Genomic DNA, 20,365 nt, shown 5'->3' with positions numbered 1-20,365 from the left:
CAGACCTGGTAAGCCCAAACGTGTAGTGCGGGTAAATTGGGAACGTCTGGAGGAGGCCCCTGTCCGACAGACTTTCAACTCACACCTCCGGCGGAGCTTTTCGTGCATCCCTGTGGAGGCTGGGGGCATTGAACCCGAGTGGACAATGTTCAAAGTTTCCATTGCTGAAGCTGCGGCGAGGAGCTGTGGTCTTAGGATCTTAGGTGCCTCAAGGGGCGGTAACCCACGAACACCGTGGTGGACACCAGTGGTCAGGGAAGCCGTCCGACTGAAGAAGGAGTCCTTCCGGGATATGTTATCTCGGAGGACTCCGGAGGCAGTTGCAGGGTACCCGAAGGGCCCGAAGGGCTGCAGCCTCTGCCGTGAAAGAGGCAAAGCAGCGGGTGTGGGAGAAGTTTGGAGAAGACATGGAGAAGGACTTTCGGTCGGCACCAAAGTGTTTCTGGAAAACTGTTCGCCACCTCAGGAGGGGGAGCGGGGAACCATCCAAGCTGTGTACAGTAAGGATGGGACACTGTTGACCTACACTGAGGAGGTAATAGGGCGGTGGAGGGAGCACTTTGAGGAACTCCTGAATCCGACTAATACGCCCTCTATGTTAGAGGCAGAGCTGGAGGATAACGGGGATTGTCGTCGATTTCCCAGGCGGAAGTCACTGATGTAGTCAAACAACTACACAGTGGCAAAGCCCCGGGGATTGATGAGATCCGTCCAGAAATGCTCAAGGCTCTGGGTGTGGAGGGGTTGTCCTGGTTGACACGCCTCTTCAACATTGCGTGGAAGTCTGGGACGGTGCCAAAGGAGTGGCAGACTGGGGTGGTGGTTCCTCTTTAAAAAAGGGGACCAGAGGGTGTGTGCCAATTATAGGGGTATCACACTTCTCAGCCTCCCTGGTAAAGTCTACTCCAAGGTGCTGGAAAGGAGGGTTCGGCCGATAGTCGAACCTCGGGTTGAGGAGGAACAATGCGGATTCCGTCCTGGTCGTGGAACAACGGACCAGCTCTTCACTCTCGCAAGGATCCTGGAGGGAGCCTGGGAGTATGCCCAACCGGTCTACATGTGTTTTGTGGATTTGGAGAAGGCGTATGACCGGGTCCCCCGGGAGATACTGTGGGAGGTGCTGCGGGAGTATGGGGTGAGGGGGTCTCTACTCAGGGCCATCCAATCTCTGTATGACCAAAGTGAGAGCTGTGTCCGGGTTCTCGGTAGTAAGTCGGACTCGTTTCAGGTGAGGGTTGGCCTCCGCCAGGGCTGCGCTTTGTCACCAATCCTGTTTGTAATATTTATGGACAGGATATCGAGGCGTAGTCGGGGTGGGGAGGGGTTGCAGTTTGGTGGGCTGGGGATCTCATCGCTGCTCTTTGCAGATGATGTGGTCCTGATGGCATCATCGGCCTGCGACCTTCAGCACTCACTGGATCGGTTCGCAAACCGAGTGTGAAGCGGTTGGGATGAGGATCAGCACCTCTAAATCGGAGGCCATGGTTCTCAGCAGGAAACCGATGGAATGCCTTCTCCAGGTAGGGAATGAGTCCTTACCCCAAGTGAAGGAGTTCAAGTACCTTGGGGTTTTGTTCGCGAGTGAGGGGACAATGGAGCGGGAGATTGGTCGGAGAATCGGGCGCAGCGGGTGCGGTATTGCATTCAATCTATCGCACCGTTGTGACGAAAAGAGAGCTGAGCCAGAAGGCAAAGCTCTCGATCTACCGGTCAGTTTTTCGTTCCTACCCTCACCTATGGTCATGAAGGCTGGGTCATGACCGAAAGAACGAGATCCAGGGTACAAGCGGCTGAAATGGGTTTCCTCAGGAGGGTGGCTGGCGTCTCCCTTAGAGATAGGGTGAGAAGCCAGTCATCCGTGAGGAGCTCGGAGTAGAGCCGCTGCTCGCTGCGTCGAAAGGAGCCAGTTGAGGTGGTTCGGGCATCTGGTAAGGATGCCCCCTGGGCGCCTCCCTAGGGAGGTGTTCCAGGCACGTCCAGCTGGGAGGAGGCCTCGGGGAAGACCCAGGACTAGGTGGAGGGATTATATCTCCAACCTGGCCTGGGAACGCCTCGGGATCCCCCAGTCGGAGCTGGTTAATGTTGCTCGGGAAAGGGAAGTTTGGGGTCCCCTGCTGGAGCTGCTCCCCCCGCGACCCGACACCGGATAAGCGGACGAAGATGGATGGATGGATGGATGGATGGATGGATGGATGATAAAATTTCAAATGAGTTTTAAATAAAGTCTGTTACTAAGGGCAATACATACAATGCTGTACATTTCTATAGTTCCCCAATGCACCTTAAATTATTTTAGTTTATAATTTCTTTTTTTATTCTTTAACAATAAGGATCATGTTTGTTCTGCTTCCATGTGCATTGTATTTGGCATTCTTAGCACACAATTTGTGTTGTCCAGTAAACTGGGACTATAATTTGGGAGGATTGTACAATTTTAAGAACATATCCTAACTGTACAATCCTCCCAAGTTATAGACTTAGTTCACTGGACCAGTAACTATCTAGTGATGTAGGCTACTGTACATTCATGTAACAACAGGGAGAGGACACCTCAATGGTTTTTGACCTTATATTTTGCCTGGGGGGAAATAACTGATGAATATACTCTGTTCCATTCATGTTAATAGTGTGCATGGAATTTATCACTTTATTATCTTTATAGTTTCTAGATTTTACAGTGCAATTTCTTCAGTGTCTTTATTTTCTATGTCCATATATACCAGGGAGCAAGGCATATAATATGTAGAGAAGGAAACTCGTCCTCTATAAAAAATAAAAAAACGCGAGAAAAAGCGTGACAGATAATAGCGGACTGACTAAATGATAGTCTAAAAATATACATTTATGAACTACTGCTCTTAAATGAAACCATTCAATGTGTCACTTGTCATTTGCAAAAACGAACACCTGTACACTTTGCATTAAAAGCGAGTAGTGGAAGTTAATATGACTCAGGAAATTCATATTTAGCCAATGAGAGAGAGGGAGGAACAGAGTGAAAGAGATATTTACGCTTCATATTCTTGCGTTCTAGAAAATGGATCTTCATGGTAAATGTCCTGAGGAACATTATCTTCTGCTTACTTTTAAGGCAAAGAGTACAATTGTTAATATTTGCAAATGATTAGTAGCCTAATCATTGAATGGTAGGATTATGACGGTTTCCATTCAGTGGTCAGTTAATGTATATGTATGTTGATGTTTTTTATTTAATATTTTTAATTCAATGTTTTTAGAATTCTTTGACATACAAACTACTTTTTTAAAAAGCCTTTTACATTTTTTGGAATAACTAACTAACCTTTATTGGGGTGTACTCTGTTGGCTTTTTTATTGTTATGGTAGCCACCTGGCATGCAGAGCATCGGGAAACCTGGAAATTATAAACACATACTTTAAACAATACGAAAACGTTTTTATAAATAATTTTAAGAATATAGAAAAATAAGACCAATGAAATGACAAGCTTTGTTATAGAATAATAACATACAGTTAATATTGCTGACTTACCCACTTGTTGATATCAACTGACATCCCAAGCCAGTAAAATCTGCGGGATATGCTCTCCCGGGTTTTGGTCTGGCCACAGTGTGCCCCTATGGGGCTGGCATGAAAGTCATAAAAAATGTTGTCTGCTTCACCAGCACCACAGACCACTTTTGTTTTCACAGATTTTGCAGTCCCTTTATAGCGGGTGTAGTAAAGCTCGTCCCCTAAATGTCGACAAAAAACATGCTTGCTTACAAATTTACATCAAACCTAATACACCTACCTGGTAATCACCATGGTAATAATACAAGCTTGAAGAATTATTTGCACATCATTTATAAATCGATCTTTTTTAAGAAAGACCTATAGAAAGAAATGTACACAGGCGTAAAAGGTTTTTTGCAATAAACTTGATTAAGACACAATGCTTTAAGCTTTACAGTAGCCTAAACATTTATTTGAATAGGCTATGGCCTCTGCCACTGTAATTACAACATTATAACGGCCTGTGCTTGTTAACTGGCGGAGTAGCAAAATTATCAAAGAAAGTTTCAAACTCAAAATAAATATAAATCAACCTACCTTCAACATCATAAAGGCCAGCTTTTCTGCGAAGGAGCAACTTTTTGGTTTTTGACAAGTTTGCTGGATACTGGCGTTTCACTTTATAATTAACTATCTTTTGGTATTCTTCAGAATCCATTTTGAGCGACGTTGAATACTGACAGTAGTTTCTTGACTGGTAATAACCTTAGCCTCTGACCTCAGACGTCATGTAACGTGACCATGGGAAATTGTAATTTTTGGCTTTGATGTCGTTCTTGTTGTCCTGGGGTCCTAGCCTAATTATGACCCCAAATTATGATAATGAATATAGACTAAAAAATGTAGGCATCGAGTTCAGTCACAATGGTAATAAAATGCACATAAATATATTGGGTGTAGGACACAAATTGTCCACTGGTGTCACTAGTGTGCTTTTGAGTGATGTCTATTTAGGTAGGAACCTTTAAGCAGGTAAAATGGGGTGCTGTTCATCGGAGGAGCAGCACCCCATTAACATTATGTTTTTGGGCATTCTAGGCCTTTTTTTGACAGGACAGCTGAAGACATGAAAGGGGAGAGAGAGGGGGGAATGACCTGCAGCAAAGGGCCGCGGCTGCGTCGAGGTGTAAACCTCTACGTATGGCCGCCCGCTCTACCAACTGAGCTAGTTGCCGAGCACAAATAGTTTTGACTGCATCAAATCGCAACACACCGCAACGCTAATGTGGATGTGTAAATGTTTGTTGGTGGAGCTTAATGGACATATGTTTTATTGCACGTTCATTCAAAAGCATTGTAATCAATAAATGTCCATCAAAATGCAACGATGACTATTGGAATCTATGATTTCACAAGTAGGCTACTGAGCGTTGTAAGGTAGAAGAGAATGTGTCAGCTAGTTTACTATCCATAGACAGTTTGTTTGAAGTCTGTATATCCCTCAGTGGCTTTAAAGTATTAGGCTTAGCCATTATAAGACCCTTTGCATGGTAGGGGAGGGGATACACATAATATCAGGTGAAAAATGGCCTGATATTTTGTGTATCCCCTATGTAACTTTGGCTAGAAAACAGCAGACATGTCCATATTATCTCAAGTTATTAATAGAAAGTTATAGAAACCCTGCTTTCCCCGTTCCGTTGGCTCAGAGCTCCACAGCCACAGTCCAGTTACAAATTAGTTTTGCACCAAATGTATCGCAAGAAGTGTTGCAAAAGTCGAGGCGCAGATTTGCCACTTTGTGATGCGAGAGAGCACATATGTGAAGTTGCAGTGATAGGTTGTAATCACTGAGTTGTGGTTGTGATGGAAAATGAACCTGAGTAAAAAGAAATAAAGTATTTTACATTACAAGTTTGCAGCTGTCATTGTGTTCATGCAAATATCAATCTACACATTTGTGAATATTTTTTTTGCGACTTCAAATTCGTGTGTGATATATAAGTGCAAATTTACAAGTTCAGATTTGTTGTTCTGAAAGTTCTCACATTGTATTCTACAAGCTCTCACCTTTTGCACCATATTTACCTTCCTACCCTGCTGGTAGAAAGGGGGAACAGTTTGGTCCATTACGGTGGAAACCACATTAAATATTAATTTAATTATATAATATAGTGCTAACAGTAACAACTCTGCACACACAATAAGTTCTAGGTTAACTAAACCAACTGTATTGAACCAAACAATGCATGTGCTCATTAAACGTGACTGGTTATGTGTACGTGGAAGGCACGCTTAAAGCACTGTAATAAACTACTGTTGCTAACCTATTTCTTTCGGTCCAGGTTATATAAGCCTATTTATTGATTGATTTTTTTTTATTCTAACGTTACTCTGGTATAACGTTAGTGCTGCATATTATGACCGTTCTAAAAGCTTGGGTTTTATTTTTATAGGCTTTATTTACTATTACTTCCGGGTCACGTGGCCAGCCTGTCTTTCTTTTAATGTATAAATTCAAACGGAGAAATAAAAAAAGGAATCTCAAAAAACCAAAATCGGAACGTTATTTGAATTTGGTTTAGTCGTTTTTTTCGTTTTTGGATTCAGAAACCAAAAACGGAGAACGGCTCTTTTTTTTTACCGTTTCTTTGTTTTTGGTTTGAAACGACAAACGAAAAAAAAAAGCTGGTTTCTCCTTATTTTGTTTTGTGGTTCAAACGAAAAAAACAAACTATCAAAACGTACACAGACCCTCTGCATTTATTTGTGCATTGTGTTTCACAAGTTACAAATACTTATGATACTGTTTTAGCACCATAGTGATGACAGCTGGTCCAATGGTGCAGTCAGAACCACCTGGAGTTAAACCCTTTTAGATTCCTGGGTTCAACCATCTCACAGGACCTAAAATGGTCTCCCCACATTGACTCTGTCCAGAAAAGAGGTTATACTTCCTGCGACAGCTAAGGAAGTTTAATCTGCCTAAGGGAGCTGCTGACCACTCTCTACTCAGCCATCATCCAGTCTGTCATCTGCACCTCCATCACTGTCTGGTTTGGGTCAGCCACCAAACGGGACAGGGCCACACTGCAACGGAGAAATTAGGGCTGCAGAGAGGATCATTGGACCGGCGTGGCGTGAGCGTGCTGTTTCTGTTGCGTGTCGGCTGCGTGGCGTTTTCTATGTCTTTGCACACCAGAAACGTGTCTGACGCAGAGCTGTTGCTGCTAGCCTTGTCTGGACACATGGATGTTTCCCATTGATTTACTGCACTCAAGCAGTAGTACTTCATGTTAAACATAAATATATACTGGCATACATACATGTCAAAACCTAGAGACTTTCAAACATCAACATGTCATTTATTAATAAGTAGTCGTGTCAAAATGACATATAAACATCTTTTCCTATTCTATTTTGCCTGGAAACGCTTCCAACACACTTGCGTGTCTCGTGAAAAATAGGCGTCGGTTCTATTTCTAGCAGGCACGCGTTTTCGGCGCGGCTCGAGCCGTGCATGAGACATGCGTGTCATGCAGGCAGCGTGCAAGCTCTAATCTGTCAACATGGGAGCCGAAATAAAAAACGAACACGCCACGCAGCTGACACGCTTACGCCACGCAGTCTGTCGCCGGCCTTGGAGCTGACCTTCCCTCCATCCAGGACCTGTACTGGTCCTGGGTCAGGAAAAGGGGCACAAAAAATCTCTGCAGACCCCTCACATCCTGGTCACAAACTGTTCAACCTCCTTCCCTCTGGTAGGAGATACAGGGCACTGTTCGCCAAAACCAGCCGACGCAAAGACAGTTGCTCTGTTGAACGCTCAGAAATAGCCCCCACCGTTACACTGAACAATGTCACTCAACACTGTTCTGCTCACCTCATATCATATATCATGTATATTTCGATATATATATATATATATATATATATATATATTTCTTACTGTCCTTTCTGTTTTTATTCTTTATATGTTAAGTGTGTGTTGTACATTGAGAGCAAAGATTAACCGGAGTCATATTCCTTGTTTGTTTACGCAAACCTGGCCAATAAAGCTGATTCTGATTGTGATTTCTCTGCGGGCACATGCCACCTCCTACATTAAATAATCCTCCCTGTCCACAAAGGCAGTGCGCTGCTCTGCCATCCGTGGGCGGAGTCTAGTGTGGAGTGGGCGAGGTCTGAGTGGGGGTGGGCGGGGTCTGGAGGGAGTGGGACTGGCCGGCGCTTTTAATACAGATGCTCTCGCCCGGGCGCCCTGCGTTCAGCGGCAGAGCGGAGCGGACAGCACCATGACCGAGCCCGGCAGCAACACCTACGACGTGATAGTCGTCGGCGGAGGGATATCAGGTAGGTGGACACTCGGACACAAAGCAGACACATTTATGACTCCGCAGCTGCCTTTGTTTTGGGTGAGCTGAGTGAGACAGACAACTGTTGCACACGGAGCTGCTCGCGCGCTGTCAGGAGGGAGTGGAAAAGCTCTGCAGCTTATTCTCTTCTCTCTCTCTCTCTCTCTCTCTCTCTCTCTCTCTCTCTCTCTCCTGTGATAGGCTAATTATTCAGACTTCTAACCGGGTTTTCTCTTCTTCACGGTGTGACATCCATTTTCTCCGCGTTCCCGTCTCTTCCGCGAAGCTTCCTGTCCGTGCACCGCTGTATCACGGCAGCGGCGCCTGTTAAGTAACAACTAATCAACCAACAAGGGCGTAGGTTTTGTTTCAACATTGGTGGTGGTGGTACACACATAACATTTTGAGCATTCTGGTGAATTTGTATGCATCAATTAGTGCCTTTTCTGCATCAATTTGTGGTGCAAATCAGTGGTGTAGTCTAATGTATGGAAGTGGGTATACTGTACTGTAGGCATATATACAGTGCTGCTCATAAGTTTGCATACCCATGCTAAAGTTGACTAAAAAGAAAAAAAATCATCTTTTGGAAATTGATCTTAATGCCTTAATTAAAAAAATTAGGAAAAATCCGACCTTTCATTGTGAATGAGTAATGTATTGTAAATAAATAAGTATACACACCCCTATGTTAAAGTTCCCTTGGCCTTTGGAATTAAAATAGCCCCCCATCATCACATACCCTTCACCATACCCCCACATCATCACATACCCTTCACCATACCCCCACATCATCACATACCCTTCACCATACCCCCACATCATCACATACCCTTCACCATACCTAGAGATTGGCATGGTTTTATGTCAGTTAGCCTAATATCTGGTTTGATTTGCATTGAGAGATGATTTTATGGAAAGTACCCCATGCCAATCTCTAGGTATGGTGAAGGGTATGTGATGATGTGGGGGTATGGTGAAGGGTATGTGATGATGTGGGGGTATGGTGAAGGGTATGTGATGATGTGGGGGTATGGTGAAGGGTATGTGATGATGTGGGGGGTATGGTGAAGGGTATGTGATGATGTGGGGGGCTATTTTAATTCCAAAGGCCAAGGGAACTTTATCAGGATGCATGGTATCCTGGATCCATGAAATAACTGGCCTTTAAAAATAAACATCTGCCTGCCTCTATGGGAATTTATATATATATATATAGGCGGGGGTCATATCATAGTGGGGGGTCTGGTGTCCTCCCCCAGGGAAGTTTGAGCATCAGCAACTTTCCCCCTTTCTGGTGTATATGTCCCTGCCTCTGCTGGATTATTTGAAATGTTAGTGATCAATGCTATTTCACCAATAGATCATATATTATATATCTAAAATAGAAGTATTTTAAACTTAGTAAAGCGCTGTAATGTGAACACATAGTGCCATAAAGTGGTGGAGATGTTGATTGAAGTATCCGTGTTAGGGTTGGGTACCTAATCCGGTACTTTTACCGGTACCGACCGAACCATCGTCGGTACTACCGTGTATTGGTTTACGTAAAATCAAAGGTGGCAAATTTCAGAAAGTTGAAAAATGTTGCGTTTACTTCACACAAGAGCAGCCATTTTCTCTTGTTGCCATGGGAACGTTATGAAGTGACGTTATGAAGTGACATGAACATCATCGAAAAGCAGGGTGTTGGGGGGAATCACTTTTTTTTCTCTTTTTCATCAAATTTTTGCAAGTTCCCGCAATGTCATTGCATAAAATTGCATTAATATCATATGTGTGTGTGTGTGTGAATTTCCCACACCAGGAGTAATTTATATAGTTATATAGTATAGCGATCGATTATCTATTCAAAGAATGTTCTATGCAAAATGTAAAAAAAATGTATTAAAGAAAAGATAGAAAATAAATATTTGTGTGTGCTGTAAAGTGGTTAGAAAAAATGAAATCGGAATCGGCTAAAATCGGTATCGGCTGTTCAAACTCAATGAAAAATCGGTGTAATCGGTGCATCTCTGGTTTGGAATAATTTTTACAACTGAAATAATCTTTTTGTAATTACAGAGGGAAAGTACCCAAAAAAAGTACCGTTGGGTACCGGGAAACCGAATTCCAAGTACCGGTATCGGTAGTGGTATTGGTTCAGATGCGAAAGGTACCCAACCCTAATCCGTGTGTTGGATCACAGAGTTGCAATGTGGTGTCACACTCTGGGATCGTGTCACATGCCTGCAGTCCCCTAATACTGTATCTGAAGTCTCTTTTATATAGACCTTAGTGGTCCCCTAATACTGTATCTGAAGTCTCTTTTATATAGACCTTAGTGGTCCCCTAATACTGTATCTGAAGTCTCTTTTATAAAGACCTTAGTGGTCCCCTAATACTGTATCTGAAGTCTCTTTTATATAGACCTTAGTGGTCCCCTAATACTGTATCTGAAGTGTCTTTTATATAGACCTTAGTGGTCCCCTAATACTGTATCTGAAGTCTCTTTTATATAGACCTTAGTGGTCCCCTAATACTGTATCTGAAGTCTCTTTTATAAAGACCTTAGTGGTCCCCTAATACTGTATCTGAAGTCTCTTTTATAAAGACCTTAGTGGTCCCCTAATACTGTATCTGAAGTCTCTTTTATAAAGACCTTAGTGGTCCCCTAATACTGTATCTGAAGTCTCTGTGTGGCCTTGACCAACTGCCACTTTGCTCGTTTGAAAGCCATGATGTCTCTCTCTCTCTCATGGGTGGGCCAAATTCTCTGGGCAGGCAAAGCAGAGAAAGGGGAGGTAACCTTGCTCCTTATGACCTCATAAGGAGAAGATTCCTGATTGGCCCATCTGAGCTTTCATTTTCTCAAAGGCAGAGCAGGATACCCAGGGCTCGGTTTACACCTATCACCATTTCTAGCCACTGGGGGACCATAGGCAGGCTGGGGGAACTCATATTAATGTTAAAAAACCTCATAAAGAGACATTTTCATGCCGTGGGACCTTTAAAGCCTGTGAGCTCGTGGTGTTGTTGGACCACTGTCTGTCAGACAGTGAGGAATTTAGGTCAGTGTCAGTTCAAATACAAGTCAAGCGTGCCAAACAATTGCTACGGAAACAAGTTAATCTAATAAAACTGGCAACCTTTTTAGGCCCTGCTCTCTCTCCTCTCCTGTCACATTAGGGTTGTGTAATTACAGCGTTTGTTTATACCGCTGCCCTTTACTGCCTTGCACTAAGTTCCACATGTAAGCATCGCTGTCCAATCAAAAGACGGATAAACCACGGGGGAGTCGAGCTGGGAAGGTCAATCGATTAGTTGTCAACTGTTGAATTAATCGCAAACAATTTTGATAATCAATGAATCTGTTGGAGTCAGAGAAGTAGAGGAGTCAGAGAAGTAGAGGACTAAAGGAGAAGGAAGAGTAAACTGGAGTAGAGGAGTAAATGAGAAGGCAGAGTAAACTGAATTAGAGGACTAAAGGAGAAGGAAGAGTAAACTGAAGTAGAGGACTAAAGGAGAAGGAAGAGTAAACTGAAGTAGAGGACTAAAGGAGAAGGAAGAGTAAACTGAATTAGAGGACTAAAGGAGAAGGAAGAGTAAACTGAAGTAGAGGACTAAAGGAGAAGGAAGAGTAAACTGGAGTAGAGGAGTAAATGAGAAGGCAGAGTAAACTGAATTAGAGGACTAAAGGAGAAGGAAGAGTAAACTGAAGTAGAGGACTAAAGGAGAAGGAAGAGTAAACTGGAGTAGAGGAGTAAATGAGAAGGCAGAGTAAACTGAATTAGAGGACTAAAGGAGAAGGAAGAGTAAACTGAAGTAGAGGACTAAAGGAGAAGGAAGAGTAAACTGAAGTAGAGGACTAAAGGAGAAGGAAGAGTAAACTGAGGGGAGATGAACTACAGATGTTAGGTGTTGTTGTGCTGGTTGTCTCTCAGGCTGTGACATGCACTCACATATCTCGCTGCTTCTACAGCGCTCACACTATTTTCTCCAAATAGATGTTGCATCTTTGTCAGGTCAGAGAGTGTATCAAAATCTGGGAGAATTTTCATAAGGAACTGAATTCTGATGTCAGTATATGTGCTACATTGAAGCAGGAAGTGTTCTGTCTCTCTCTCTCTATCACTCTCTCTCAATCTCTCTGTCTCTCTCAAATTCAAAGAGGCTTTATTAGCATGACCATATTGACATACAGTATTGCTAAAGCACATAAACAGGGAAACATGTTACACATTAACATCCAGTAGTCCAGTAGGATGCTGACAATAAAACATTAAGTTAACATTTGTATAAAAGCAACAATCATGTCAACAAAATGTAACAATATGAACAAAACTGATGGATATCAGCAACAACATGACAACAAGAATATTACAGGTGTGTGTGTGTGTGTGTCTTTGTGTGTCTTTGTGTGTGTGTGTGTGTGTGTATCTCTATTACTCTCTCTATCACTCTCACTCTGTCTCTCTCTATCACTCTCTCTCTCTCTCTGTCACTCTGTCTGTCTCTCTGTCATTCTCTCTCTGTCTGTCTCTCTCTCTATCACTCTCTCTCTCTCTGTCATTCTCTCTCTATCACTCTCCCTCTCTCTCTCTGTCTGTCTCTCTCTCTATCACTCTGTGTCTCTCTGTCTCTCTCTCTCTATCACTCTCTCTGTCTCTTCTCTCTCTCTATCACTCTCTCTGTCTCTTCTCTCTCTCTATCACTCTCTCTTTCTCTTCTCTCTCTCTCTGTCAATTTTCAATTTTCAATTTCAAGTTGCTTTATTGGCATGACAAAAAAATACATCTGTGTTGCCAACAAACATACATATAAAATGACAAGGAGTAAATACATCTGACGTAGTAATAATAATAATACAAGTAAACATATTATAATTATGATATAAATGCAAAACTGCTGTGCAGTTCCCTCAGAGGGTACATTGAAACAATATATAAAAAAAGAATACAAATAACTAAAATAATAAATTAGAAAAGAAATGATAATCTATACAATTTTCTATTCGTTTTGCCTTGTATTGTGGCAAGAGAAGACATATTTAGCTGCTAACCATGCCGTGTTTTTATCTTCCCCTAATAAAAAAGAAAGCTTTTTGTCTTCAGTGTAGGTAGTGAAGCCAGGTATATGTTTTTCGAATTTTTGGAAATATTTGGTTCTTAAGCCTTCATATTTGGGACATGTACATAGGAAATGTAATTCTGTTACGATATCCTGGTGGAAGTGTTCCTCTCTTGGTCTCCACACTTTTAAATGTCGACCTCTTTCAATTTCCAGCTCATGGTCACTGACTCTGTATTTTGTTAAAATTCGTATTTCTTTTGGATTTTTTGTTTTGAGATATTCAGCCAATTGGATATCTCTGTTCAGGGATTGATAACAGAGTTTGTGTTGTATTTTATTTTCATTTAGTTTCAAATCTTTTGATTGAAGACTGAGGATTGTGTCTGTGGCAGCTCCACACAGTTCCTGTCTCTCTCTATTACTCTCTCTGTCTCTCTCTGTCCCTCTCTCTCTCTCTCTCTCTCTTTCTCTCTCTCTCTCTCTCTCTCTCTCTCTATCCTGAGATGTGTGTTTCTCCTGCAAATGCAATTGTCATTTTCCTGCCTGTCAGCCACCCACCAGCAGAACTGTGCCCCCCCCGAGGAGCAGCCAGCACTTTCTGAGCAAACATTAAACACTTGTGACAGCCTGTTATCAACCCAGCAGCAGAGAGGATGCCGAGGAAGACAGGGAGGGAGAAGGGGAGGCGAGGGAGCGGAAACATTAATAATGTGGAGGGAGAGAAGGAGGGAGCCACATATTCCTGTCATGTCTAGGCAGCTGTCAATGTGGGAAATAGAAACGAGGCAAACTGGGAAACAAAGAAAGGAGGAAGAGTGTCTGAGAATTGGGGAAGGGAGAAAGAGAAATGAGTGTTTACAAGGAGAGTAAAAAAGGGAACTTGAGGAAGCCATGAAACTGGAAAGAGGATGGAAGCGTTGAAGCACACCGAGCGCATAATGATCATGCTTGAGTCAACCCCAATTCTAGGGCTGCAACTAATGATTGTTGAAAATTGAAATGGAGAAAAATGTCAATCAGTGTTTCCCAAAAGCCCAAGATGACGTCTTTAAATGTCTCGTTTTGTCCACAATTCAAAAATATTCAGTTTACTGTCACAGAGGAGAGAAGAAACTAGAACATGTTCACATTTAACAAGCTGGAATCAGTAGATCCATTTTATTGTGTTGACATTACAGAAGTCTCTCGTAGGCTACTTGTCGCAAAGTGACGCGTGCACGACTCACATCTGCACTCGACTCACATCGGGCAGTGACACCAGTTCTTATCGATTCTCGATTCCGATACTTTGAGGGGTGGAGTTGAAACGGGTCACATGTAGGGTTGCACGATATTGACAAAATGTGATATTGCGATATCGATATTAATTTTCGATATTTTTAAACATTAAATACATAAAATTACTAAACTTATGGGAAAACTGTGCTCCAAGGCTGCAGCACAACAAGCGCCTGGCTGCTACGGAAACCAAAACTTGCGCATATTAAATTGAGAAGCGATGATCGGATTTGAAACCAAATCCTCCAAACGACTCCAATAAAGAAACGATTCTACTGGAGTCGTAATTTTTGCCCAATCCTTCGATCATATGGGCAAATTATTCCCCGAACGCGAACTGTCTTCGGTGAAAGTGCCTTTAAAGTTTTTGCACTCTCATCTTGGTATAAATCACAGAATCATCTTAAATTAGACTACCTACCAACAATGACACAGTTCAAAATTATGATAAAGGACCATTTGAGTACTAAATGCACATGTGCTGTTACTGAGCGCTGCTGGTGATGATGTTGAGATGATGTTAAATTGCCAGCTGTCTTTTCTTGTCGTTTTCTGTTGTCTGTTTTTCACGGTATATTTTAATATGGAACTATTAGACTGCTGTCTCGGCCAGGACTCCCCTTGAAAAAGAGATTCTGAATCTCAGTGGGATTATTTCCTGGTAAAATAAAAGGTTAATTCAATTAAATTCAAATCCTAACTCGGGCGCACCTGTTGAGTCTGCACCTGTATGCTGTCGGTTGGTCTCAACGCTCCTAACGCAGCATGAACCTCCTCTGACAGCCCGTCTAATTACCATCAACATGTGTGCAATCCTGGAGCGCCACTTTCTCCGTCCAGCTGTGCAAACACGAGACGCCGCGGTGTGAGCTGCCCGGTGTAATCATTAGATGGACGACTCCATTTGTAGTCTTCTGTGTGCCTGCGCCTCTGTGTTTGCCTTTTGTGTGGCAGGTAAAGCCAGGAGAACTGTGCAGCTGTAATCTCAGCTGTGGTAATCTTATGTAATAATCATATTGATGAAATAGAGAGGCGGGGGGGAGCACACGTAGCTGATGGATGTTTGCACAACACAAAGTCCTCATCTGTCTGTGGGATATGTTCCTGTTTCCCTCTTCTGTTCAGTGTTTGTCAGACAAACGGATTCTCCAGCTCTTATCAGAGGGCCTTTCTGTAATGGCTAGCCAAGACCACTCAAGTTGTCATAAATAGCCGTTTCTTATATTTCCTACTGACCTATATTATAAAGAATAAAAGACTGAAAACAATGTGGTTTCTGCTAATGTGAGTTAATGATGTCAGGACAAAACAGAAGAATTCACCTCAGATATTTCTCTAAATTAATAAGATGTGTTTGTCATTCACCTTGTTGTTTTTTTAACGATTTTTTTTCCAAATCAAGAAACTTGACTCGTCAGTCCTGTTCTGCATGTCTGCGTTTGCATTGAGGTAACGTTAAAATGATTCACTACAGTCACGTTGTGGCCGATGGTTGCGTTAAGCGTCACCGCGGCTGTCGTTTCCAGCGCGAAGTCGCGGCGCGTGGTCGTGCACCTCTGACTTTTTGTAACTACACGCCCACTGCATGCGCTGCGCTTTCAGTTCAACACTGAAAGTCGGCTGGGAAGAGCAGGTTTGTCTGTACGAACATCTGTGTTATTCTCCACGTAGAGAACACAGGGAGTCAAACAGCCTTAAATATGTCCAGAGAGAGAGAGACCACACTGGGAGGAGAAGAAACATTTTGCTGGAGAGTGTGGAAATACGTGAGGGGTCCTATTTTAACGATCTAAGCTGTGTTTTGGGCTTAACGTGCAATAAACCAATAAGAGTGTCATCTCCCATTCCCAGAATGGACCTGAACACACCTCCCTGTAAGACCACGCCCACGCCTATGGGCACAAAGATGGGCGCAGTTGCATTTGCTATTTTAACGACGCGGGCGCTGGACGGGAAATTGACAACTGCGTCAGTTGTAAACTAGCAAAGACACTTGCGTCGGGCTTTGCGCTGCGCCGGGAGCAAGATAGGGCCCGAGAGATTGTTTTATTAAAGCTAAAAAACGTCAGACAGTCATTTAGATTTGGAGATAAACAACAGTCACATTAATGATTAGAGTAGATAAATGTAATGTTTGTTGACCTCTGGTGTTTCCGGAGAGTACTGCAATGAAGAATGCGTTGAGCATAAACGTTGGACCTGGACCCTATTTTGCTATGTTTTTAGTGTCTAAGTGACTGATGGGAACAACAATCTTTGACATTGGTCCAGTATTAAGAGAGATCTCTGCAGTCGGCAGTCAGAGAAACAAGCTACAGTGTAAGTTAATAGGACAATTGTCCAGCTTGTATTTACCGTCACAAAAGTGCTTGTTTTTCTGCTGACAGGCTCAGATTAATATTCTAAGTGTCTGACAACATTATGAAAGGATTTCTAAGGAGGTCGACCTTTCTGTTAAAGAGTAAGCTCCTTTTATTTAAACATAAAGACATCCACCAAATTACGTTCACTAAACCCACCAGACTCCATATAAATTAGTCATTTTAGCATCGTAAAATACACTTCATTCAAAGTTGACAGAAACAAAATAAAACTATGAAAAGCAGTTGTGGGTCGTCTTTCCACTTTTCCAACAATCACAACAGTTTTGGTTGAAATAAACCCATAGTTTACTGATTTACATTTCAAAAGATGTTGGCTCTAGACACACTAAAAGTATTGCTTTTTGAAATTGAGTCTGGTTTGCCTGTGATTTTTGTCCATTTCTTTCTTCAACTAAACATAATCTACCAAGAGTGAACTCCTCAGCATTTTCAGACAGACAGCAGGCAGTTTTATTTTTTAAAATAAGATCTCAAAGTCAAGTCATTCTGTCTCCATGCTAACACCCAGAGGTTACTCTCCTGTCTGCTCTTTCTCACGTCTCTCTGTCTGAATTCTGAGGTTTTGTGTAATTGCTTGTCAATATTGCTCCTCGGTTTGTTGCACGTAAACAGCCAATCAGTGTCTCAGTGCTGAGAACATGAGACGGGGTAAATGTGATTGCTGCGTGTCTCGTAAATGTCTCCCCCTCTGGATCGATTTGGAGCCTTTTTTTACGGCGTGATTCAAGTGTCTCACTTGTCACCCAGCTGGTAGTGGATTTTTTGTTTGTTGTTTGTTCCTGTGAAAAGAATATTTTGCTGAGGTGCAGAAGGTTTCAGAGAAGGGAACATGTCACACACTGACAGTATTTAACTTGGCATCACGCAGAATCCTTTCAGAGCACATTTTGCTGTCATGGGGAGCAAAATGTGACTCCTCTCCCCAAAAGAACATGCTTTATTTACATGTTAGGCTCTCAGAAGGTTGTGAATTTGGGGACAAAGCAGGGCTGGGCGATATGGAGAAAATCAAATCAAATCTAACGATATTTTTTTTTTTTTGACAAATGTTTTTATTGATTTTTCAATTACAATACAAAGACACAAAACAGAGCAGAACAAGGCACATCAATAAGTACAAATAGGCACTTGAGGATATTCCAAATGTAGAGATGTTAGTGGTATGCTTATCTGTTATGGTAACACCCTGACTTCCATCATGGCGTTTAAGGAAAAGAAAAGAATAATACTAAGGAGTGACAAACATGTACATGCACAGATGGACAGAAAAAAATATACAGTTGAAACCAGATATTTACATACACTTCAGAAAAAAACACAACAACTTTTATTTCTTTACTATCATACATTAAATCAGAGTAAACTTTTTCTGTTTAAGATCAATACATATTAAAATATTTTTTGCATTTGTTAAATGTCAGAATCGAGCGAGGGAGAATTTTAATGTATTTTTTTATCACTTTCATCAAAGTCATAAGTATACATACACTAAGTTTATTGTGTCTTTAAACAAAAAGAAAACTCCAGATGATTCCATTCTGAGCTTAAGAAGCTTCTGATAGGTTAATTGATTCCATTTGAGTTAATTGGTGGCACACCTGTGGATGCATATAAAGGCACACCTCAAACACAGGGCCTCTTTCTTTGACATCATGGGAAAATCAAGAGAAATCAACCAAGACATCAGGAAAATAATTGTGGATCTCCACAAGTGTGGCTCATCCTTAGGTGCAATTTCCAGATGTCTGAAGGTCCCACATTCATCTGTTCAGACAATAATATGCAAGTATAAAAAACATGGGAATGTACAACCATCATACCGCTCAGGAAGGAGACGGATTCAGTCCCAGAAAGGAACGTTTTTTTGGTGCGAAATGTGCGAATCAATCCCAGGACAACAGCAAAAGACCAATATGTATTGATCTAAAACAGAAAAAGTTTACTCTGATTTAATGTATGACTGTAAAGAAATAAAAGTTTTTGTGTTTTTTTTCTGAAGTGTATGTAAATATCTGGTTTCAACTGTATTTAGAGACAGTAGACTACAAGGCTGCAATGAAATCCCCCCCCTCCAGAAATTGCATAAATGAGCCCCAAATCTTAACAAAGGTGTTATATTTCCCTTTAACAACATATGTAAGCTTCTCTAGGGCAAGGCATTGCAGTGGCCCTTCGATCCAGCTTTGTTTGCTTGGACTTGATATCACGATATTTTCGACCAAATACCTCAATATTGATACCGCATTGATATTGTAGTGTTGACTATTCAAAGCTTGTACTTTGGCGCTTCCTCATCCATGTTTTTCCTTTGAACTAGTGACATTACATGAGGTAACCACTTTGCTCTCTTTTAACTGGTGTGGTTCCTGACATTTTTAAACATGCTATTGTTGAACCTGTTCTTAAAAAGCCCAGTTTAGATCCATTGCAACCCATGAATTATAGGCCTATATCTAAACTCCCTTTTATGGCTAAGATTCTAGAGAAAGTGGTAGCAGAGCAGCTTACTACTTTCTTGGAGATAAATAATATTTTTGACAAATATCAATCAGGTTTCCGGAAAAAACATTCTACGGAAACTGCACTAGTTAAAGTTTCGAGTGATATTTTGATGTCAGCAGATTGTGGAAAGCATACAGTGTTAGTTTTATTGGACCTTACATCCGCCTTCGACACTATTGATCACAATATTTTGATTAATAAACTTCAGGATCTATTAGGGATATCGGGATCAGTTTTAAAATGGTTTTCATCTTACCTTACCGGCAGAAGTTTTGGTGTCTTTATAAATCAGATCATGTCAGATACTGCAGGTCTATCGAGTGGTGTTCCTCAGGGTTCTGTCCTGGGACCGATTCTCTTCCTTTTGTATATACTTCCTCTAGGACATATAATCGGCCAGTTCAAGGATGTTTCTTATCACTTGTATGCAGATGACATTCAGCTATACTGCTCTTTTAAGCCTACTGAGTTATATAAACTGTCTTCCCTACTCAACTGTCTGAGTGGGATTAAGCAGTGGCTAAATGATAACTTTTTACTGTTGAACTCAGCTAAGACTGAAACACTAATCATTGCCCCTGAGCAGAGCATCTCTCACATAAAACAGCATCTCGCTGCCTTAGGCTCGTCTGTTCAGCCGAGTCTCAGGAGCTTAGGGGTTGTTTTTGATGTTGCCATGTCTCTGGAGAAACACTCGAAGCAACTTATTAAAAACTGTTTCTTTCAATTAAGGAACATTTCTAAGATAAGAGCCTTGGTGTCAAAGGACGAATTGGAGATGATCATTCATGCATTTATTTCGTCCCGTTTAGACTATTGTAATAGTCTTTTTATTTGTCTTGATAAGAAAGATCTTTGTCGCCTCCAGACTGTCCAGAATTCTGCTGCTAGGCTTTTAACCCACACTAGCAAGCGGGCACACATCACTCCGGTTTTAGCTTCACTTCATTGGTTACCAGTGAAATTTAGAATACACTTCAAGATTTTGGTTCTAACTTTTAGAGCCCTACAAGGTCAGGCGCCCCCATATATCTCTGACCTGATACAGCTGCGTACGTCCTCACGTAGTCTGAGATCAACAGGTCAGAGATTTTTAGTTGCCCCCCGTACACATTTTAAAACTAGAGGGGACCGTTCGTTTCAAGCTGTGGCACCAAGGCTGTGGAACTCTTTGCCTCTTTCCGTACGCTGCTTGGATTCAGTGACAAATTTTAAAACGCAGTTGAAAACTCTTCTTTTTAAAGAGGCGTTTCAATAGACCATAGGGTGATTAGGTCGGTTTTATTGTGTCTTAAGTGTATTTCTGTTTATTTTCCGATT

At 41.9% G+C, this 20,365-nt stretch overlaps 1 protein-coding gene across 1 annotated transcript in view; it reads left to right on the top strand.

Annotated features, from left to right (window-relative positions):
• The first annotated feature begins 7,739 nt into the window (after nucleotides 1-7,739).
• Nucleotides 7,740-20,365, top strand: part of LOC114563921 (amine oxidase [flavin-containing]) — a 50,994-nt gene continuing 38,368 nt past the window's right edge. Inside the window, exon 1 of the mRNA XM_028590917.1 lies at nucleotides 7,740-7,827. Within this exon, the coding sequence (XP_028446718.1) occupies nucleotides 7,770-7,827 (58 nt within the window). The 5' untranslated portion in view covers nucleotides 7,740-7,769. The remainder of the gene's footprint in view (nucleotides 7,828-20,365) is intronic.

The sequence above is a fragment of the Perca flavescens genome, chromosome 11, assembly GCF_004354835.1.
Source record: "Perca flavescens isolate YP-PL-M2 chromosome 11, PFLA_1.0, whole genome shotgun sequence".
Taxonomy (NCBI): Eukaryota; Metazoa; Chordata; class Actinopteri; order Perciformes; family Percidae; genus Perca; species Perca flavescens.
This window is presented reverse-complemented; position numbering and strand designations above follow the sequence as displayed.